This window comes from Mobula birostris, chromosome 3 (assembly GCF_030028105.1).
Source record: "Mobula birostris isolate sMobBir1 chromosome 3, sMobBir1.hap1, whole genome shotgun sequence".
NCBI classification, from domain to species: domain Eukaryota; kingdom Metazoa; phylum Chordata; class Chondrichthyes; order Myliobatiformes; family Myliobatidae; genus Mobula; species Mobula birostris.
In genome coordinates, this window is record NC_092372.1 from 112,261,328 (window position 1) to 112,285,240 (window position 23,913).

General features: G+C 40.8%; 1 protein-coding gene across 2 annotated transcripts in view; it reads right to left on the reverse strand.

Moving 5' to 3' along the window:
• Positions 1–23,913, reverse strand: part of rbm46 (RNA binding motif protein 46) — a 127,139-nt gene that overhangs the window by 14,119 nt on the left and 89,107 nt on the right. The window contains exon 4 of one of the 2 annotated variants that reach the window (XM_072251937.1): positions 12,611–13,405. The exons of the other annotated variant lie outside the window; for it this stretch is intronic. Coding sequence (XP_072108038.1) covers positions 12,611–13,405 — 795 coding nt within the window. The remainder of the gene's footprint in view (positions 1–12,610; positions 13,406–23,913) is intronic. 2 annotated transcript variants of the gene reach the window in all.

Below are 23,913 nucleotides of genomic sequence, written 5' to 3' on the forward strand. Positions count from 1 at the left end.
CCACAAATTCAACACCCTCAAGCTAAAGAAAATTCTCTGCATCTGTCCTAAATGGACGCGCCTCTATCATGAGGCTGTCTCCCCTTGTCCTAGACTCCCCTACCTTGGGAAACATCCCTTCCACATCTACTCTGTCTAAACTTCCAACATTCAAAAATTTTTAATGAGATCACCTTATCCTTCTGAATTCGAGTACAGACTCAGAACCATCAGATGCTCCTTGTATGATAACCCTTTCATTTCCAAAATCACCCTTGTGATCCTCCTCTGAAACTTTTCCAATGCCAGCAGATCATTTCTCAGACAAGGAGCCTAAAACTGTTCACAATACTCAAGGTGAGGCTCAACCAGTGCCTTATAAAGCCTCAGCATCACATCCTTGCTCTTGGATTATTGACCTCTTGAAATGAAAAATAGAGGGCTACGTAATTTCTAAGGTAAGCACATGTTCGGCACAGCTTTACAAGCTAAAGGACCTGTATTGTGCTGTAGGTTTTCTATGTTTTTATGAATCCTAGCATTGCATTTGCCTTCCTTACCACTGACTTTACCTGTAGGTTAACCTTTAGAGTGTTCTGCACAGGAACTCCTTAGACCCTTCGCATCTCAGATTTTTAAAAATAGTTTGCACATTTATTTCTTCTACCAAAGTGCATGACCATGAATTTCCCAACATTGTATTTCATTTGCCACTCTCTTGCCCATTCTCCTAATCTAAGTCTTTCTGCAGCCTACATGTTTCCTCAATACTACAAGCCCTTCCACCAAACTATCGTCTGCAAACTTGCAACAAAGCCACCTATTCCATCATCTAAATCATTGATATGCAGCATAAAAAGAAGTGGTCCCAACATCAACCCCTGCGGAACACCACTCGTCACTGGCAGCCAACCAGAAAAGGATCCTTTTATTCCCACTCACTGCCTCCTACCAATCAGCCAATGCTCTAACAATGCCAGTAACTTTCCTGTAGTAGCACAGGCTCTTAACTGGTTAAGCTGCCTCATGTGTGGCACCTAGTCATAGGCCTTCTGAAAGTCCAAATCTACAAAATCCACTGCATCCCCTTTATCTATCCTACTTATAATCTCCTCAAGGAATTCTCATTGCTAGGGTGCTGAATCAGAGGGACATTAGGACAGCGTGTTTCACAGATTTCTGGTTAACCCCTTCCATACCAGATGCAGCGATTCAGACCAACTGGTTTACTATACACCATCAGGATAGATCTATAGAGTCTCTCAAAAGCAGAGGTGGAGTATGCCTCATGATCAACTCTTCTTGGTGCACAAATATCAGTGCTGTCCCACTTCTGCTCACCAGACCTGGAATATATAGCAACTAAGTGCCATCCTTTTTACCTACCACAGGAGATTTCCGGGGTCATTTTGGTAGTGGTATACATTTCACCTCAGGTCAATATCAATCAGGCTTTAGATGATCTGAGCAATGGCATCAACAAGTACGAAGCAGCCTTTACCATTGTTTTGTGGGATCTTAAGCAGGCCAGTCTTAAACAATCACTAAGCAATCACTTGCAATACCAGAGGAAACATACATTGGACCACTGTAACACCACCATCAAGAATGCGAACCGTGTTATTCCACGCCCTCACTTCAGGAAGTCTGATCACTTGGCTGTACTTCTTCTCTCTGAGTATAGGCAGGGACTGAAGACTGCAGCACCTGCAGTGAGGACCAAGAAGGTATGGAAAAGGGAAGCACAGAAGCGCTTATAGGACTGTTTTGAATCAGTCTATGAATTCATCTATGAATTTGGATGAGTATGCTGCAGTTGTTACTGACTTCATGAAAACCTGTGTGGATGAGTGTGTGCCTAAAAAGACGTACTGTACATTCCCAAACCAAATGCCCTGGATGAACCAGGAGGTATGTCGTCTGCTGAAGGCTAGATCTGTGGCATTCAAGTCTGGCGATCCAGGTCTGTACCAGAAAATCAGGTATGATCTGCGGAGGGCCATTTCAAGGGTGAAGAGACAATTTCAAACGAGGTTGGCATCGGATGTACATCAGCTCTGGCAAGATTTACAAGACATTACTTCCCACAAAGCGAAACCCAATAGCATGAATAAGATCATAAGATATAGAAGCAGGAGTAGGCAATTCAAGTCTGCCCTGCCATTCAATCATAGCTCATCCAATTTTCCAGTCATCCCAACTCTCCTGGCTTCTCTCCCATACCCTTTGATGCCCTGGGTAATCAAGAATCTATCTATTCCTGCCCTAAATACACCCAATGACTTGGCCTCCTCAGCCACTCGTGGCAATAAATTCCACAGATTTACCACTCTCTGACTAAAGTAATTTCTCTGCCTCTCTGTTCTAAATGGACATCCTTCAATTCTGAAGTCGTGCCTTCTTGTCCTAGACTTCCCTACCATGGGAAATAACTTTGCCATATCTAATCTGTTCAGGCCTTTTAACATTCAGAACGTTTCTATGAGATACCCCCTCATTCTCCTGAACTCCAGAGAATACAGTTCAAGGGCTGCCAGACATTCCTCATACAGTAACCCTTTCATTCCTGGAATCATCCTCGGGAATCTTCTCTGAACCCTCTCCAATGTCAGTATATCCTTCCTAAAATAAGGAGCTCAAAACTGCACACAATACTCCAAATGTGGTCCCACGAGTGCCTTATAGAGCCTCAACATCACATCCCTGCTCTTATATTCTAAACCTCTAGAAATGAATACCAACATTGCATTCACCTTCTTCACCACCGACTCAACCTGGAGGTTAACCTTTAGGGTATCCTGCACAAAGACTCTCAAGTCTCTTTGCATCTCTGCCTTTTGAATTCTCTCTCCATCTAAATAATAGCCTACCTGTTTATTTCTTCCACCAAAGTGCATGACCGTACAATTTCCGACATTGCATTTCATTTGCCACTTCTTTGACCATTCTCCTAAACTATCTAAGTCTCTTTGCAGGCTCAGTTTCCTCAACACTATCCACTCCTCAACCTATCTTTGTATCATTGGCAAATTTAGCCACAAATCCATTAATCCCATAGTCCAAATCATTGACATACATCGAAAAAAGCAGCGGTCCCAACACCAACCCCTGTGGAACTCCACTGGTAACTGGCAGCCAGTCAGAATAGGATCCCTTTATTCTCACTCTTCACTTTCTGCTGATCAACCAATGCTCCACCCATGCTAGTAACTTCACTGTTATTCCATGGGCTCTTATCTTGCTCAGCAGTCTCCTGTGCAGCACCTTGTCAAAAGCCTTCTAAAAATCTAAGTACACCAATCCACTGCATCTCCTTTGTCGACCTGGCTTGTAATTTCCTCAAAAAATTGCAGTAGGTTAGTCAGGCAGGATTTTCCTTTCAGGAAACCATGCTGGCTTTGGCCTATCTTATCATGTGCCTCCAGGTACTCTGTAATCTCATCCCCAACTGTTGATTCCAACAACTTTCCAACCACTGATGTCAAACTAACAAGTCTAGTTTCCTTTCCACTGCCTCCCACCCTTCTTAAATAGCAGGGTAACATTTGCAATTTTCCAATCATCCGGTACAAAGCCAGAATCTATTGATTCTTGAAAGATCATTGTTAATGCCTTCGCAATCTCTCCAGCTACTTCCTTCAGAACCCGCGGGTGCATTCCATCGGGTCCAGGAGATTTATTTACCCCTCAGACCATTAAGCTTCCTTGAGCACCTTCTCAGTCATAATTTTCACCACCCCTACTTCACTTCCCTGACACTCTTGAATGTCCAGTATACTGCAAATGTCTTCCATGTGAAGACTGTTGCAAAATATACATTTAGTTCCTCTGCCATCTCTACATTTCTCATTACGATATCTCCAGCATCATTTTCTATTGGTCCTATTACTCCCTCAACTCCCTTTTACCCTTTATATACTTAAAAAAGCTTCCAGTATCTTCTTTGATGTTAGTCATCAGCTTCCTTTCATAATCCATCTTTTCCTTTGTTACATGCTCAAGGCGATCTCTTTTTTTTTGTGAGAATGTGGTACTGGTCTTTTGGAGGTCACCTGATGTGATTTTTCCGCCGATGTGAAGTCACGTGATGACATGTGCCCCGTGACTATATAAGGGTTGACTCAGGTGACGCAGTTAGATTTTGAGTTTGTAGATTTCCAGGTAGAACTTGTTGTGCCTCCGTTTCTGTTGCGTGTTTGTTTTTGTGATGCAGTTTCATTTTTAGAACGGTTGTACGTTCTGTTGAAAGATTCCATATTACTTGGACTGGAAATCTGTGGCTGCAAGTGCCAATTTACTCAATTCTGACATTTGAAAGGAGAGTGAAGAATTCATCGAAGGATCGAGAGAAGTCGACATCGTCTGGCAGTATAATAAAGAATCGACCTTATTGAGTCTTCGTTGGAGAGAACCTGCATTGAGATAACTCTTGCAAAACAGCAATGAGTTCATGCAAAAAGGCTCTCATTCTCTAAAGTAATTTAAGGTCAGTCGATTTAAACTGTTTATTTTCGGCATCGGGAATCCTATGGACAGAACCAGCAGTAAAAGTGCGTCTGTGAAGAAATCTTTCTCCAGAGAAGTCTCTCCCAATTGAATGGGTAAAACTGTTGGACTTTCGAAGTTATCACTTTAAGAACTACATCTGACTGTACCGCTTTAAGAACTGTTTTCGCATTTAACACTTTAAGAACCAGAGCCGAGTGGAGTTGATGAACGGCTGTGTATCTGTTAACCTCCGGTTAAAGGTTTCCTTTGTGTTTTTTTCCTTACCGTTTATACGTGTTTAATAAATGTTTGGTTGTTTTTATAAAACCTGTCTCAATTAATATTCATTGTTGCTGGTTACGTAACATAATTTGTGGGGGCTCGTCCGGGATATGTTCCGATTTTGAGTTTATGTTCTGGTAATTGCCATTTTGATTTGGTAAAAGGGTAATACCCAATTTTTTTTGGTTTGATTGGTGTGTGTGTGTTGTACTCGGCAACAATGGATATTGACGGTTTTTCTGAAGGCGCCTGACTTGGGATTTTTAGAGACTGCGAGAAAACCTGTGGTATTGGAGATTGCTAAGAGTTTGGAATTTAAGGGGATTATGAGAAATTCCACCAAGGCTTTCATACAAAGAAAAATTGCTGAACATTATATTAATTTGGAATTGTTTGATCAGGAGGTGTTAGATAAGTTTCCACTGAGTAATCTGGAAATGCAGTTGCATCTTGAACAGTTAAAGTTTGAAACATTTAAAGTGGAAATGGCCGAAAGAAAGGCTAATAAAAAAAGGGAATTTGAAGAAAGAGAAGCCCTTAGAAAAAGGGAGTTTGCAGAAAGAGAAGCTGAAAACCAGAGGAAATTCGAGCTAGAGATGCAGAAATTAAAGTTCGGGAGTCAGTCTTCTGGTTCTACGAAACAATTTATTGCTAGTCGTGAGGTTGTTTTGGCTCCTCCATTTAATGAAGCTGATGTGGATGCATATTTCCAACATTTCGAAATAGCTGCTCTGAGTTTAAAGTGGCCGAAGGACCAATGGTCAGTGATGTTACAAAGTGTAATTAAAGGCAAGGCACAACAAGTTTATACAGCTTTAAATGCTGAGCAAGCACTGAATTATGACATTGTTAAAGAGAATATATTAAAGGCATACGAGATGGTTCCGGAAGCGTATAGAGAAAGATTTAGAAGTTTAAAGAAATCGGTGGAAAAAACTTATGTGGAATTTGCCTATGAGAAATCTGTGTGTTTTGAGAGATGGGTTTCCTCTAAAAATGTGAATGGGGAGTATAATAAATTGAAAGAGCTAATTTTGCAGGAGAAATTTAAAAGAAACATTCCTGTTGAAGTGAGAATATACTTAAATGAACGGGACACTGCTACATTGCAGGAGATTGCTAAATTGGCTGATGAGTATGTTTTAATTCACAAGAATAAATTTTCTCCAGGTAAAATTTTTAAAAGGAAAACTAACACAAAGAGTCAAGGTAAATCAGACATTAAATTTGAAGTTACTGAGAAAAGTAAGGATGAAGGGAGACATGTGAAGGAAAGGCATTTTGGTATTATTTGTAATTATTGTAAGAAACCTGGACGTGTAGTGGCTAACTGCTTCCGATTGAAACTGAAAGAGAAAGAAGTGGCCCCAGATGCTTGTGTGCAGCATATTGGAAAACCTGCAAAGCTACAGGGTTTAGACAATATTAATGAAGATGTGTCAGAGTTTGACCAAGTTAAGAAGGGATATGAGGCTTTTATAACAGAAGGATTTGTATCCTTGAAAGAAGGATCCAATGCAGTACCGATAAGGATACTTAGAGATACTGGAGCTTCACAATCACTAATATTAGACAGTGTGCTAAGGTTTAGGGATGAGTCTGACACGGATCAGGTAAATTATATAAGAGGAGTAGGGAGTGCCCTTATGCCAGTACATTTACATAGAGTAAATTTAAGGTCAGGATTAGTTACAGGGGTTGTTAAAGTAGGACTACAATCCAGTTTACCTGTGAATGATGTTTCTTTTTTGTTAGGGAATGATTTAGCAGGTGGATAAGTTTTTCCTGAAGTGCATTTGACAATAAGTTCAAATTCTGAGGAACCACATAGGGATTCTAACACAGATTCTTCCTGTGTTGTAACAAGAGCTATGGCTAAAAAGACTGATGTAAAGGATGTGGTTGTTACCCATGACAGTTCCAATCAAGATTCGAATTTTGAGGATGTATCAGAAACTTTCTTACCTACCTTATTTGATCAGGATTTTGATGGTAAGTCTGATTATGAAGATTTGTCTTTATCTCAGAAGGAGATGATAGCAGGGTAGGGATCCTGAGAAAGTTAAATTAAAAGAACAAGCTCTTCCAGATAGTGAACTTGGAAAAGTACCAGTTGGATATTATTTTGAAAAGGGGGTATTAATGAGAAAGTGGAGATCGCCTACAATTCCTGCTAGTGAGGAATGGGAAGTTAATCATCAGGTTGTTGTTCCTAAAATTTACCGAAATGAGATTTTGACTATGGCTCATAGTATTCCTTTGGGTGGTCATTTAGGGGTAAAGAAAACTATGAACAAAGTTTCTAAACATTTTTATTGGCCTGGTTTAAGACAAGATGTGGCGACATTTTGTAGAACGTGTCATACATCTCAAGTTGTTGGCAAACCTAATCAGGTTACTCCAGTGGCCCCACTGCGACCAATTCCTGTATTTGGTGAGCCGTCTTCAAAAATCATTGTAGACTGTGTAGGTCCTTTGCCAAAAACTAACACTGGATATCAATATTTACTAACTATTATGTGCACAGCATCTAGGTTTCCAGAGGCAGTACCTCTTAGGAATATAACAGCTAAAACCGTGACAAAAGCTCTTATAAAATTCTTCACTTATTTTGGACTGCCTAAGGAAATACAATCAGATCAAGGTAGTAATTTTATGTCTGGGTTGTTTCAGCAGATAGTTTATAAACTGGGAGCAAACCAGATTATTTCCTCAGCCTATCATCCAGAATCACAAGGAGCCTTGGAGAGGTTTCATTCTACACTAAAAACTATGATTAGGACATATTGTGTAGAAAATGAAAAGGATTGGGATGAAGGTATACATTTACTACTTTTTGCAGTAAGGGAGGCAGTACAGGAATCATTAGGTTTTAGTTCTTTTGAACATGTGTTTGGACAGAGAGTTCGAGGACCTTTGGCTTTGTTGAAGGAACAGTGGATTAATAAAGAGGTACACACTAGTTTGTTAGATTATGTTTTGAAATTTAAAGAAAGATTGTACAAAGCTTGTAGTTTGGCCAAGGAAAATTTAAAGTTAGCTCAAGAGAAGATGAAAATGTGGTATGATAAGGATGCTAGAATGAGGTCATTTAAGCCTGAAGATAAGGTGTTGGTTCTTTTCCCAGTGCAAACGAACCCATTACAAGCAAAATTCCATGGTCCTTATGAGATTAAATCTAAGGTGAATGAGGTGGATTATGTGGTAAAAACCCCAGATAGGAGAAAGACAACACAGCTGTGTCATATAAATATGATAAAACCGTATTATCAGAGAGAGGTTGCTACTGTGACTGTTAAGGAAAAGGGTTAAGGAAATTAAACTCCAATTTAATAATCCAGTTTAATGTTACAGGAGTACAATATTTTGATCACTCATATCAAGGGTAAAGACAAGTGATCGCTGACTGTTTGTCTAGATGTTAAATGTACAATGAAAATTTGTTATTTTTTGGAGTGATATTTTATCATTTGTAACACTCCTACTGTACATTAGTTTGTAAAGGGCTGAAAGATAAGATTGTATATATTGTGTATTTTGTAAATTTTATAACTTTGTATTTTTTTTGTGTAAATTGTTGAAATTTTGTTCTTCAAGAGACCAAATTTTTTTTAGAGGGAGGTGTTACATGCTCAAGGAGATCTGTTTTTTTTGTGAGAATGATGTAATGGTTTTTTTGTGAGAATGATGTAATGGTCTTTTGGAGGTCATCTGATGTGATTTTCCTGCCGATGTGAGGTCATGTGATGACATGTGCCCCGTGACTATATAAGGGTCGACTCAGGTGACGCAATTAGATTTTGAGTTTGTAGATTTCCAGGTAGAACGTGTTGTGCCTCCGTTTCAGTTGCATGTTTGTTTTTGTGATGCAGTTTCATTTTTAAAAGGGTTGTACGTTCTGTTGAAAGATTCCATGTTACTTCGACTGGAAATCTGTGGCTGCAGGTGCCAATTTACTCAATTCTGACATTTGAAGGGAGAGTGAAGAATTCATCGAAGGATCGAGAGAGGTCGGCATCGTCTGGCAGTATAATAAAGAATCGACCTTATTGAGTCTTCATTGGAGAGAACCTGCATTGAGATAACTCTTGCAAAAGAGCAATGAGTTCATGCAAAAAGGCTCTCACTCTCTAAAGGAATTTAAGGTCAGTCGATTTAAACTGTTTATTTTCGGCATCAGGAATCCTGTGGACAGAACCAGCAGTAAAAGTGCGTCTGTGAAGAAATCTTTCTCCAGAGAAGTCTCTCCCAATTGGATGTGTAAAACTGTTGGACTTTCGAAGTTATCGCCTTAGGAACTATATCTGACTGTACCGCTTTAAGAACCAGAGCCGAGTGAAGTTGATGAACGGCTGCGTATCTGTTAACCTCCAGTTAAAGTTTTCCTTTGTTTTTTTTTCTTATGGTTTATACGTGTTTAATAAATGTTTGGTTGTTTTTATAAAACCTGTCTCGATTAATATTCATTGTTGCTGGTTACGTAACACCTTATTTTCCTTCTGCAAGATTTTAAAAGTTTCCCAATTCTCTATCTTCCCACCAGCTTTAGCTTCATTGTATGCCCCCTGTTTTGCTTTCACTTTGGCTCTGACTTCACTTGTCAGCCATGATCGTGTTCTTTTTCCACTCTGTGAATGGCAGTAATGCTTCAATACCAGATGAACTCAATGCCTTCTGTGCCCACTTTGAAAGGGAGAATATAACTACAGTTGTGAAGATCCCTACTGCACCTGATGACCCTGTGATCTGTTTCAGAGGCCGATGTTAGGCTGTCTTTAAAGACGGTGAGCCCTTGCAGGGCGGAAGATTCCGATGGAGTACCTGGTAAGGCTCTGAAAACCAACTGGCAGGAGTATTCAAGGACATTTTCAACCTCTCACTGCTACAGACCGAAGTTCCCACTTGCTTCAAAAAGGTAACAGCAATACCAGTGCCTAAGAAGAACAATGTGAGCTGCCTTAATGACTATCGCCCAGTAGCACTCATGTTGACAATGATGAAATGCTTTGAGAGGTTAGTCCGTGACTAGACTGAACTCCTGCCTCAGCAAGGACCTGGATCCACTGCAATTTGCCTATAGCCACAATAGGTCAACGGCAGATACAATCTCAATGGCTCTTCACACAGCCTTAGACCACCTGGACAACATAAACACCAATGTCAGGATGCTGTTCATCAACTATAGTTCAGCATTTAATACAATTCTGATGGAGAATTTGCAGAACCTAGGCCTCTGTATCTCCCTCTGCAATTGGCTCCTTGATTTCCTAACTGGAAGACCACAATCTGTGCAGATTGGTCCTCCTTGCTGATGATCAACACTGGTGCACCTCACGTGTGTGTGCTTAGCCTACTGCTCTACTCTCCCTATACCCATGAGTGTGTGGCTAGGCATAGCTCAAATACCATCTATAAACTTTCTGATGATACAATCATTGTTGGTAGAATCTCAGATGGAGACAAGGGGGCGTACAGGAGCGAGATATGCCAATTGGTGGAGTGGTGTCGCAGCAACACCCTTGCACCTCAACATCAGTAAGATGAAAGATCTGATTGTGGACTTCAGGAATGTTAAGACAAAGGAACACATACCAGTTGTTATAGAGGGATCAGAAGTGGAGAGAGTGAGCAGCTTCAATTTCCTAGGTGTCAAGATCTCTGAGGACCTAACCTAACCCCTACATATCGATGCAGTTATTAAAGCGGCAAGACAGCGAATATACTTCATTAGGAGTTTCAAGAGATTTGATACGTCAACAAATACACTCAAAACCTTCTATAGATGTACCATGAAGAGCATTCTGACAGGCTGCATCACTATCTGGTCGGGGGTGTGGGGGGGCTACTGCACAGGACCGAAAGAACTGCAGAGGGTTGTAAATTTAGTCGGACCATCTTGGGTACTAGCCGACAAAGTACCTAGGAAATTTTCAAGGAGCAGCATCTCAGAAAGGCAGCGTCCATTATTAAGGATCTCCAGTACTCAGGGCATGCCCTTTTCTCACTGTTACCATCAGGTAGGAGGTACAAAAGCCTAAAGGCACACACTCAGCGATTCAGGAATAACTTTTCCCCTCTACCACCCGATTCCTAAATGGACATTGAACCCGTGAACACTACCTCACTTTTTAAATATATATTATTTCTGTTTTTGGCACGATGTTTAATCTATTCAATATACGTATTCTGTAACTGATTTACTTATTTATTTATTATTTTCTTCTTCACTATTATGTATTGCATTGAACTGCTGCTGCTAAGTTAACAATTTTCATGACATATGCTGGTGATAATAAACCTGATTCTGATTCTTTCTTACGTGTAATCTCCTCAATGAATTTCAACAGGTTCATCAGGCAGGATTTTCCTTGAAGGAAGCCATGCTGACTTTGTACTATCTTGACCTGTGTCATCAACTACTCCATCACCTCATCCTTAGCAATTAGCTCCAATATCTTCCCAACCACTGAGGTCAGGCTAACTGGTCTATAATTTCCTTTCTGCTGCCTCCTCCTTTCTTAAAGAGTGGAGTGACATTTGCAATTTTCCAGACCTCTGGCACCATGCCAGAGTCCAATGATGAGCTCCAACATCTTCCCAAACCACTGAGGTCAGGCTAACTGGTCTATAATTTCCTTTCTGCTACCTCCTCCTTTCTTAAAGAGTGGAGTAACACTTGCAATTTTCCAGACCTCTGGCACCATGCTAGAGTCCAATGATTTGTGAAAGATCATTACTAATGCCTCCACAATCTCTATTGCTACCTCTTTCAGAACCCTAGGGTGCAGTTCATCTAGTCCGGGTGACTCATGTACCCTTTGGTCTCTTGCCTTTTTGAGTACCTTCGCCCTTGTAATAGTAACTGCACTCACTTCTAGTGTCTTTCACAGTAAAGACTGATGCAAAATACTCATTTAGTTCATCTGCCATCTCCTTGGCCTGTTATTAATTCTACGGCCTCATTTTCTAGTGGTCGTATATCCACTCGCATCTCTCTTTTACTATCCACTTTGATATTGTTTGCTAGCTTGCTTTCATATTTCATCTTTCCCCTCCTAGTGATTCTTTTAGTTGCTTTCTGTGGGTTTTTAAAACTTCCCAATCCTCTGTCTTCCCACTAATTTTTGCTTTGTTGTATGTCCTCTCTTTTGCTTTTACATAAGCTTTGACTTCCCTTGTAAGCCACAGTTGTACTATTTTGCCAGTTCAGTATTTCTTCATTTTTGGAATACATCTATCCTGCACCTTCCTCATTTTTCCCAGAAACTCACACCATCCCTGCCAGCATCTCCTTCCAATTTACTTTGATCAATTCCTCTCTCAGACCACTGTAAATTCCTTTACTTCATTGAAATATTGCTATGAAACGAAAGATTTAGGAGCTATGATCAAGACTTATAAGATTGTGACAGATTTAAATTGGGTAACTGGACAGCTGCACCACTTAACAAAAGCCAGGAGATTCAAGTTTAAAGAAATCAGCAAAATACACAGGCAGAAAAATATGCAGAGTGGTCATGACCCAACTGTGAGGTTGCTATAGAAGGAATCAGGGCTTTTTAAAAGGGAATTAATTTTCTTGGCTATCGGGCAGAAGCAGAGAAATAAGTAATTCCTCTTGAAGGAATTAGTATAGATTCAGTGGGCTCTAGTGAATTCAAGATTACATGCAGGTTCATTCCAATAGAAGCTGTAATCTGCAAAATAAAAACTAATTCCTACAACATCCTGCAAGTTACGACAAATAGAGCGCAGGACCTATGTTAAGAACTGCCTTATTTATGAATTACAAATACAAGCTGCTATTTATTATTTTAGTTCATCTGAAAATTACAGAGCCAGGAATAATAAAAAAACTTACCTAACTGCGTCAATGCATACTGTGCTGCCAGCTCCTTGGCATCTTCCAGCATTGTGCAGAGTTTTTCAGGCATAAAATGGCTCAGTGTACCTTGTGAACTGTTTATAAGGGATGGAATAACTATCTTATAAACAAGCAGTTGTTTCCCATCCTGACTTGTAGTAGAATATAAGTAATATTCTGGTGGTGCCCAATTATTTTTGTTGCAGTAATATTCCAAGTGTGTAACTGAAGAATGAAAATGACTGGGCTTTAAGGAATAAATGCTCAAAGGCATGAGCTTTATGCCTGGAAATAGAGGATATGTGCATCTATCCAGTTCAGGAGAGCACGGACTATGATGACCATTCAAACGTGCTGGTAAACTTGGAGATCTTCCTGGTGTTTTAGGTCCTCCATCTTCTTTGTTTGTAAACGTCAGTCGTTGACTTTCACCATTAAGAGTGACTTGATTACCTTGAGTGTATTTCCAAGACCCATCTTTATTAACTGGCTTTGCAAGGGTGACTTCAATGCTAGCACCATCAATATATTTCCCATTCATAATATTCATAGCTGTAACAGCATCATCTCTGTCAAAGAAGTGTACAAATGCATAATCTCTGAGTTTTTTCACACGTTCAACTGCTCCAGGTTTGATTTTGTTAAACTCCAACTTGATAGTTTCCTCTGTTGTAGATATCATTAGGTTTCGCACATAAAGAACCTTAACTTTTTGCATCGTTTCTTCATCAACTTCTTTTTCAGGGTCTGCCCAATCAACTTGAATAGTATGTCCCCACAACTGAAAAGTACCTGAAAAAATTTAAAAAGCAACATAATCATAAATCTATGTTGTTAAGTGTTAAGAGTATTGATAATCAGAATCAGAATTAGGTTTATTTATCACTGTTTATTATGATGAGAAATTTGCTGTTTTAGGGCATCTGTGTAATGCAGACATAAAATTACAACATAAATAAATCACACAAAAAAAGGAATAATTAGGTAGCATTCATGAACCATTCAGATTTTGAAAACTTCTATAGATGTGTGGTGGGAAGTATATTGACTGGTTGCATCACCGCCTCGTAAAGGATCTCCAATGTTCTTGAACACAAATCCTACAGTCCATTATGGGTAAAGCCCTCCTGCCACTTAGCTCATCTACATAGATCACTGTCGCAGGAAGCAGCATCAAATACCCGCACCACCCAGGCCATGCTCTCTTCTCGCTGCTGCTCTCAGGAAGAAGGTACAAGAGCCTCAATGACAGGGTAAGTGAAGTTATCCCTACTGATTCAAGAACTTGATGGTTAAGGGCAATAAGCTAGTTTGAGGAACAGTTATCACCCCTTAACCATCAAATTGTTGAATCAGTGGGGATTAACTTCACTCACCTTGTCACTGAATTGATCCAACAGCCTATGGACTCACTTTCAAGGATTCTTCATCTCATGTTCTCAAAATGTATTGCTTCTTTATTTATTATTATTTCATTTTTTTTGTATTTAAATAGCTCTTAGTCTTTTGCATATAGGTTGTTTCTACATCCTGTTGGTTTGGGTCTTTCATTGATTCTCTTATCTTTCTCAGATTTACTGCATATACCCACAAGAAAATGAATTTTAAGGTTGTACATGGTGACATAAACAGTATGTACTTTGACGATAAATTTACTTTGAACTTTTGAGTTTTTGAACTAATGGCGGAGGGGAAGATTGTACACAGTATGTTGCATTATTCACCAGACGTTAGCAAGTTATAGAAAAATAATGCTAAGTAAGAGATACAAACATAAACCATCAAGGTGAAATTACATAAATTTGTCTCATTTGGTACATTTTCAATTAAAAAATACAGAACACTAAAATTCTTTCAATGATGCAACTATAGAGATTTTTAGCATAAGGTAACTTAGTAAGTTTGGAGATAATAAAAACACTGGTGGAGTTTTAGTTAGTAAAGAATTTTGCCTAAGTTTGCTGTGGGAATTAGTAAAGTTGGGCAGAGCAACCACAGAAGGAACTTAATTCAGACAAATGAGGAAATGTACTTTGGGAAGTCATATTCTGGTAACATGTAGAATAAGTGACAGGGATCTTAGCAGTGTTAATATACAAAGAGACCTCTGAGTGACTTCGTAGTTCACTAGAAGTAACAATATAGGTGGATCGGGTAAAGTTCACAACAAGCAGCTTGTGTTGGGTGACTTCAACCTCGTCAATATAGTCTGCAGCCTCCTGAATAAGCTTCAGATAGGTAATTACCAGAAGAAATAAGGGATGTAGCCAGTTAATGGAGGGTTCCCTTGTGACTATTAACCTCTGCAACAAGTATGCCCCTTTTAGATATTGCCTCTTTGAATCTGATGTGATTGCTTAAAGACCAACTGCACAGAGTACATAACAGGTACATTCCAGCAAACTGGAAGCACAAGGATGGCAAGATAAGGGTATCTTACATTAAAAGATGATACCTAAGGAAGAGGTAGGACCACTCAAGGATAGAGGAAGGAACATGTACTGGGGGGGGGGGGCAGGTGTATGTGAGTGCCTTGCACTTACCAAGGAGAAGGATGCAGAGGGTAGGCAGATCACTGTGGAGCATGCATTGGGATATACCCCAGGTTATTGAAAGGCAGGAAATGAAATCGATTGGGCCTAGTCCAATATCTTTGTGAACTTTCCAGCCACAGGCACATTTTTGGAGGATTGCCAAGTAGCTAATACAGTTCCTTTGTTCAAGAAGGGAAATGTGGATAATCCAGGAAATTATAGACTGATGAATTTTATGTCAGTGAATCCGTCCTGCCAAAGGGTTTCAGCCCGAAACACTGACTGTACTTTTTTTCACAGATGCTGCCTGGCCTGCTCACTTCCTCCAGCATATTGTGTATGTTGATTCTAAGGGATAGGATTTATGAGCAAATGGAAAATCATGGCTTAATTAAGTACAGTCAATATGGCTTTGAGTGGGAAAAGTCTGGCTTTACTAACGATAGTGTTTCTCGAGGAAGGTAATGAAAGTAAAGCCATGAATGTTGTCTACTGGATTTTAGTTAAGTAATTTGACAAGGTCCCTCATGGGAAACTCCGCATTAGATTGAGATGCACGGATTCTACGGTGACTTGGCCACTTGGATTCACAATTGACTTTCCAATAGAAGACAGAAGGTAATGGTCAATAGGACTTATTCTTGCAAAAGGAACAAAACCTCTGGTGTTCTGCAGGAATATGTGCAGGGACTTCCACTGATTGTGATGTACAGGTTTCCCCCACCATCCGAAGGTAGAGCGTTCCTACGAAACGGTTCGTAAGGCGGAATGTCGTAAAATGAAGAAGCAATTACCATTTATTTATATGGGAAAATTTTGTGAGCGTTCGCAGACCCAAAACTAACCTACCAAATCATGCCAAATAACACATAAAACCTAAAATAACAGTAACATGTAGTAAAAGCAGGAATGATATGATAAATACACAGCCTATATAAAGTAGAAATACTTTTCCACAATCATTGCTGCACTGTTGTCCATAGCGAAAATCTCACATAAGCGTTCTCGGCAGAAAGTCTCATGCAAGCGCCATCGGCAAAAACACGGCGCAAGCCCTCTCCAGTAACCTTTAAGCTATGAAGCTGCCAAATCATATCAAGTAACACGTAAAAATACACAGCTGATATAAAGTAGAAATAATGTATGTACAGTGTAGTATCACTTACCGGAATTGGGAAAGCTTGCCGAGCACACTGATGGTGGTGTGTTAGACTGAGTCGTCGGAGACTGGGTGGTGCAGTGGCCCCCACCCTCCTGGCAGCAAACTGATACCGATCCGCAAAGCACATCCCTCAAGAAAGGGAGTAGGGATAGCCCAGGAAATTACAGGCCAGTGAGTCTTACTTCAGTGGTTGTTAAGTTGATAGAGAATACCCTGAGAGGCAGGATTTATGACAATTTGGAGAGCCATAATATGATTAGGAATAGTCAGCAGGGCTTTGTCAAAGGCTGTTGTGCCTTACCAGCCTGAATAAATTTTTTGAGGATGTGACTAAGCACATTGATGAAGGTAGTGCCATAGATGTTGTGTATATGGATTTTAGCAAGGCATTTGATAAGGTACCCCATGCAAGGCTTATTGAGAAAGTAAGGAGGCATGGAATCCAAGGGGGCATTGCTTTGTGGATCCAGGACTGGTTTGCCCACAGAAGGCAAAGAGTGGTTGTAGATGGGTCATATGGTCATGGAGGCCAGTGACCAGTGGTGTGCCTCAGGGATCTGTTCTGGAACCCCTGCTCTTTGTGATTTTTATAAATGACCTGGAGGAGGAAGTGGAGGGATGGGTTAGTAAATCTGCTGATGACACAAAGGTTGGGGGTGCTGTGGATAGTGTGGAGGGCTGTCGGAGGTTGCAATGGGACACTGATAGGATGCAAAACTGGGCTGAGAAGTGGTAGATGGAGTTCAACCCAGATAAGTGTGAGGTGGTTCATTTTGATAGGTCAAATATGATGGCAGAATATAGCTTTAATGGTAAGACTCTTAGCAGTGTGGAGGATCACAGGGATATTGGGTTCCAAGTCCATAGGACACTCAAAGCTGCTACGCAAATTGACTCTGTAGTTAAGAAGGCATACGGTGCATTGGCCTTCATCAGTCGTGGAATTGAGCTTAAGAGCCAAGAGGTAATGTTGCAGCTCTATGGGACCCTGGTCAGACCCCACTTGGAGTACTGTGCTCAATTCTGATCGCCTCACTATAGGAAGAATGTGGAAACCATAGAAAGGGTGCAGAGGAGATTTTACAAGGATGTTGCCTGGATTGGGGAGCATGCCTTATGAGAATAGGTTTAGTGAACTCCGCCTTTTCTCCTTGGAGCGATAGAGGATGAGAGGTGACCTGATGGAGGAGTACAAGAGGCATTGATCTTGTGGATAGTCAGAGGCTTTTCCCCAGGGCTGAAATGGCTAGCACGAGAGGGCACAGTTTTAAGGTGCCTGGAAGTAGGTACAGAGGAGATGTCAGGGGTAAATTTTTTTACGCAGTGGTGAGTGCGTGGAATGGGCTGCCGATGGCGGCGGAAATGATAGGGTCTTTTAAAAGACTCCCTCCCTCCCTGGATAGCTACATGGAGCTTAGGAAAATAGAGGGCTTTGTGTAAAGCCTCGGTAGTTCTATCGTTCAGCACAGCTTTGTGGGCCAAAGGGCCTGTATTATGATGTATGTTTTTCTATGTTTCCATGTAATTCATTTTTTCCCTAAATTATCATGTGTTGCACGATACAGCTGCTGAAAAGTTAACAAATTTCATGACATATGCTGGCAATATTAAACCTGAATCTGATTCTGAAACATGAGGAAATCAAATGTAAAGAGACAGCAAACACGAGGAAATCTGCAGATGCTGGGGAGATTACTTAGCAGACAGATCTTGGGGTCCAAGTTTATAGCTCTCTGAAAGTGGCTGCGCAGGTTGATAAGGTGGTAAAGGCGGCAAAGAGCTTGCTTGATTTTTATTAGTTGAAGCACTAAGTTCAAGGGTCAAGAAGTTATGTTGCAGCTTTATAAAACGGCTTGGACTCCATCTGGACTATTGCAGGCATTTCTGGTCACCTCATTTTAGGAAGGACATGAAGGCTTTCGAGAGGGTGCAGAGATGGTTTGGCAGAATGCTGCCTGAATTCAAGCAAATGTGCTACAAGAGGAGATAAGGCAAAATAGTGTTATTTTCTCTCAAGCAGCAGAGGATGAGGATCTAATAGAAGCTGATGAGATTATGAGACAGTATTATAGAAACATAGACATAGAAACATAGAAAATAGGTGCAGGAGTAGGCCATTCGGCCCTTCGAGCCTGCACCACCATTTATTATGATCATGGCTGATCATCCAACTCAGAACCCCGCCCCAGCCTTCCCTCCATACCCCCTGACCCCCGTAGCCATAAGGGCCATATCTAACTCCCTCTTAAATATAGCCAATGAACTGGTCTCAACTGTTTCCTGTGGCAGAGAATTCCACAGATTCACCACTCTCTGTGTGAAGAAGTTTTTCCTAATCTCGGTCCTAAAAGGCTTCCCCTCTATCCTCAAACTGTGGCCCCTCGTTCTGGACTTCCCCAACATCGGGAACAATCTTCCTGCATCTAGCCTGTCCAATCCCTTTAGGATTTTATACGTTTCAATCAGATCCCCCCTCAATCTTCTAAATTCCAACGAGTACAAGCCCAGTTCATCCAGTCTTTCTTCATATGAAAGTCCTGCCATCCCAGGAATCAATCCGGTGAACCTTCTTTGTATCCCTCTATGGCAAGGATGTCTTTCCTCAGATTAGGGGACCAAAACTGCACACAATACTCCAGGTGTGGTCTCACCAAGGCCTTGTACAACTGCAGTAGTACCTTCCTGCTCCTGTACTCGAATCCTCTCGCTATAAATGCCAGCATACCATTCCCCTTTTTCACCGCCTGCTGTACCTGCATGCCCACTTTCAATGACTGGTGTATAATGACACCCAGGTCTCGTTGCACCTCCCCTTTTCCTAATCGGCCACCATTCAGATAATAATCTGTTTTCCTATTTTTGCCACCAAAGTGGATAACTTCACATTTATCCACATTAAATTGCATCTGCCATGAATTTGCCCACTCACCCAACCTATCCAAGTCACCCTGCATCCTCTTAGCATCCTCCTCACAGCCAACACCGCCACCCAGCTTCGTGTCATCCGCAAACTTGGAGATGCTGCATTTAATTCCCTCATCCAAGTCATTAATATATATTGTAAACAACTGGGGTCCCAGCACTGAGCCTTGCGGTACCCCACTAGTCACCGCCTGCCATTCTGAAAAGGTCCCGTTTATTCCCACTCTTTGCTTCCTGTCTGCTAACCAATTCTCCACCCACACCAATACCTTACCCCCAATACCGTGTGCTTTAAGTTTGCACACTAATCTCCTGTGTGGGACCTTGTCAAAAGCCTTTTGAAAATCCAAATATACCACATCCACTGGTTCTCCCCTATCCACTCTACTAGTTACATCCTCAAAAAATTCTATGAGATTCGTCAGACATGATTTTCCTTTCACAAATCCATGCTGACTTTGTCCGATCATTTCACCGCTTTCCAAATGTGCTGTTATCACATCCTTGATAACTGACTCCAGCAGTTTCCCCACCACCGACGTTAGGCTAACCGGTCTATAATTCCCCGGTTTCTCTCTCCCTCCTTTTTTAAAAAGTTGGGTTACATTAGCCACCCTCCAATCCTCAGGAACTAGTCCAGAATGTAACAAGTTTTGAAAAATTATCACTAATGCATCCACTATTTCTTGGGCTACTTCCTTAAGCACTCTAGGATGTAGACCATCTGGCCCTGGGGATTTATCTGCCTTCAATCCCTTCAATTTACCTAACACCACCTCCCTACTAACATGTATTTCGCTCAGTTCCTCCATCTCACTGGACCCTCTGTCCCCTACTATTTCTGGAAGATTATTTATGTCCTCCTTAGTGAAGACAGAACCAAAGTAATTATTCAATTGGTCTGCCATGTCCTTGCTCCCTATAATCAATTCACCTGTTTCTGTCTGCAGGGGACCTACATTTGTCTTTACCAGTCTTTTCCTTTTTACATATCTATAAAAGCTTTTACAGTCCGTTTTTATGTTCCCTGTCAGTTTTCTCTCATAATCTTTTTTCCCCTTCCTAATTAAGCCCTTTGTCCTCCTCTGCTGAACTCTGAATTTCTCCCAGTCCTCAGGTGAGCTACTTTCTCTGGCTAATTTGTATGCTTCTTCTTTGGAATTGATACTATCCCTAATTTCTCTTGTCAGCCACGGGTGCACTACCTTCCTTGATTTATTCCTTTGCCAAACTGGGATGAACAATTGTTGTAGTTCATCCATGCAACCTTTAAATGCTTGCCATTGCATATCCACCGTCAATCCTTTAAGTGTCATTTGCCAGTCTATCTTAGCTAATTCACGTCTCATACCTTCAAAGTTACCCCTCTAAGTTCAGAACCTTTGTTTCTGAATTAACTATGTCACTCTCCATCTTAATGAAGAACTCCACCATATTATGGTCATTCTTACCCAACGGGCCTCTCACGACAAGATTGCTAATTAACCCTTCCTCATTGCTCAAAACCCAGTCCAGAATAGCCTGCTCTCTAGTTGGTTCCTCGACATGTTGGTTCAAAAAACCATCCCGCATACATTCCAAGAAATCCTCTTCCTCAGCACCTTTACCAATTTGGTTCACCCAATCTACATGTAGATTGAAGTCACCCATTATAACTGCTGTTCCTTTATTGCACACATTTCTAATTTCCTGTTTAATACCATCTCCGACCTCACTACTACTGTTAGGTGGCCTGTACACAACTCCCACCAGCGTCTTCTGCCCCTTAGTGTTACGCAGCTCTACCCATATCGATTCCACATCTTCCCGGCTTATGTCCTTCCTTTCTATTGCGTTAATCTCTTCTTTAACCAGCAACGCCACCCCACCTCCCCTTCCTTCATGTCTATCCCTCCTGAATATTGAATATCCCTGAATGTTGAGCTCCCATCCCTGGTCACCCTGGAGCCATGTCTCTGTGATCCCAACTATATCATAATCATTAATAACAATCTGCACTTTCAATTCATCCACCTTATTACGAATGCTCCTTGCATTGACACACAAAGCCTTCAGGCGCTCTTTTACAACTCTCTTAGCCCTTATACAATTATGCTGAAAAGTATCTTCTGTATCAGAAGGTCTAATACTTGTGAGAGGGGTAAGTTCAAAGGAGATCTGTGGAGCAAGTTTTAAATGAGTGGTGTGTATCTGGAATGCTCTGTCAGGCAGTGGTAGGGACTGTTCCTCTGTTGCACCATTCTATGCTTTAACAGAATAGCTGTGGCAGGAGTGCGAGTAGGAGTGATCTTCAGCTACTAACTGAGTGAGTCTGCTTAGCACTCCCAGCTCTGCTCAGCTCAACTCAGCCCAAGGGTGGAGTTCGTTGGGAGCGAACACACATAGAAATGCTCAGTTCCCACTCAGCAGATGATGCCAGCAGCTGGAAAATCTTGTCAGTCTCTAAATACACACACACACACACACACACACACACACACACACACACACACACACACACACACACACACACACACACACGTACAATACATATAGTATCCAATTGTGAATGTTTGTAACCTTGGAAAGGTCTTTGATATACTTCATCAGGCATTGCAATAGCTACAGATAGAAACATAGAAAACCACAAAGCTGTGCCGAACATGTCCTTACCTTAGAAATTACTTAGGGTTACCCATAGCCCTCTATTTTTCTGAGCTCCATGTACCTATCCAGGAGTCTCTTAAAAGACCCTATTGTTTCCACCTCCACTGCTGCCAGCCCATTCCACGCACTCACCACTCTTTGCATAAAAAACTTTACCCCTGACATCTCCTCTGTACCTACTTCCAAGCAGCTTAAAACTGTGCCCTCTCGTGCTATCATTCCAGCCCTGGGGAAAAATTTCTGACTATCCACATGATAAATGCCTATCAACTTGTTTTCATTTTCATTTTTAAAATCTTTTACAGCTATAAAATGATACAAGACTTCAACAAATTGATATATATATATATATATATATATATATATAATTAATAAAGTTGAACTCAGCAAAAAAGAATATAATGAAAAAGAGAACCCCAACTAACTAAAACTAACTACAAGAGAAAGAAAAAGGAAAAAAAGGAAAAAAGGAAAAAAAAACATTAGGAACCAACTCCTGGAGCAATATGTCTTACAATCATCTATGTATATAAAGAAGAAAAATCATCAACCGCCAATTCACATTTATATAAAATAAGATTGGAAGGAAATTAATTCAAATTAAATGATAATATTTGGCAAAAGAGCCCCATCTTCTCTCAAAATCGAATCGAGGATCAAAAGTTCTACTTCTAATTTTTTCCAAGCGAAGACATAACATTACTTGGGAAAACCATTGAATTAATGTAGGGACACAGGTATCTTTCCATTTCAATAAAATAGCCTTTCTTGCCAACAATGTAACAAATGTAATTACATGTTGGTCTGAAAATGAAATACCCTGAATATGACGCGGAACTAATCCAAATAGAACAGTCAATGTATTAGGTTGTAAATTCATTTTCAGAGCTTTAGAAATTGTATAAAATAAAGATTTCCAAAAAGATTTTAGTGAAGAACATGACCAGAGCATGTGACAAAATGGCTACTTCAGCTTTACACCTATCACAATAGTTGTCTATGTTAGGAAATATTTTGGATAGTCTCTCCTTTGTTAAATAATAACAGTGAACAATTTTAAATTGAATTAAACAGTGATTGGCACATATCGAAGAAGAATTGACCATTTTCAGAACTCGCAACCAATCTTCATTAACAAAGGTCATATTAAGTTCTCTCTCCCAATCTTGTTTAATCTTTAGTGAGAGGTTATCTTTTTGTAGTAAATCATCTTGTACGCCTCTATCAGGTCACCTCTCATCCTCTGTCACTCCAAGGAGAGAAGGCCAAGGTCACTCAACCTATTCTCATAAGGCATGCTCCCCAATCCAGGCAACATCCTTGTAAATCTCCTCTGCACCCTTTCTATGGTTTCCACATCCTTCCTGTAGTGAGGCAACCAGAACTGAGCACAGTTCTCCAAGTGGGGTCTGACCAGGGTCCTATTTAACTACAACATTACCTCCCAGCTCTTAAGCTCAATCCCACAATTGAAGAAGGCAATGCACCATATGCCTTCTTAACCACGGAGTCAACCTGTGCAGCAGCTTTGAGTGTCCTATGGACTCGGACCCAAAGATCCCTCTGATCCTCCACACTACCAAGAGTCTTACCATTAATGCTATACTCTGTCAACATATTTGACCTACCAAAAAGAACCACCTCACACTTATCTGGGTTGAACTCTATCTGCCACTTCTCAGCCCAGTTCTGCATCCTATCAATGTCCCGCTGTAACCTCTGACAACCCTCCACATTTTCCACAACACCCCCAACCTTTGCTGTGTCATCAGCAATTTTTCTAACCCATCCCTCCACTACCTCATCCAACACATTTATAAAAATCACAAAGAGTAGGGGTCCGAGAACAGGTCCCTGAAGCACACCACTGTTCACCGACCTCCATGCAGAATATGACCTGTCTACAACCACTCTTTGCCTTCTGTGGGCAAGCCAGTTCTGGATGTTCTCTTGAATCCCATGCCTCCTTACTTCCTCAATAAGCCTTGCATGGGGTACCTTATCAAATGTCTTACTAAGATCCATATATACGACAT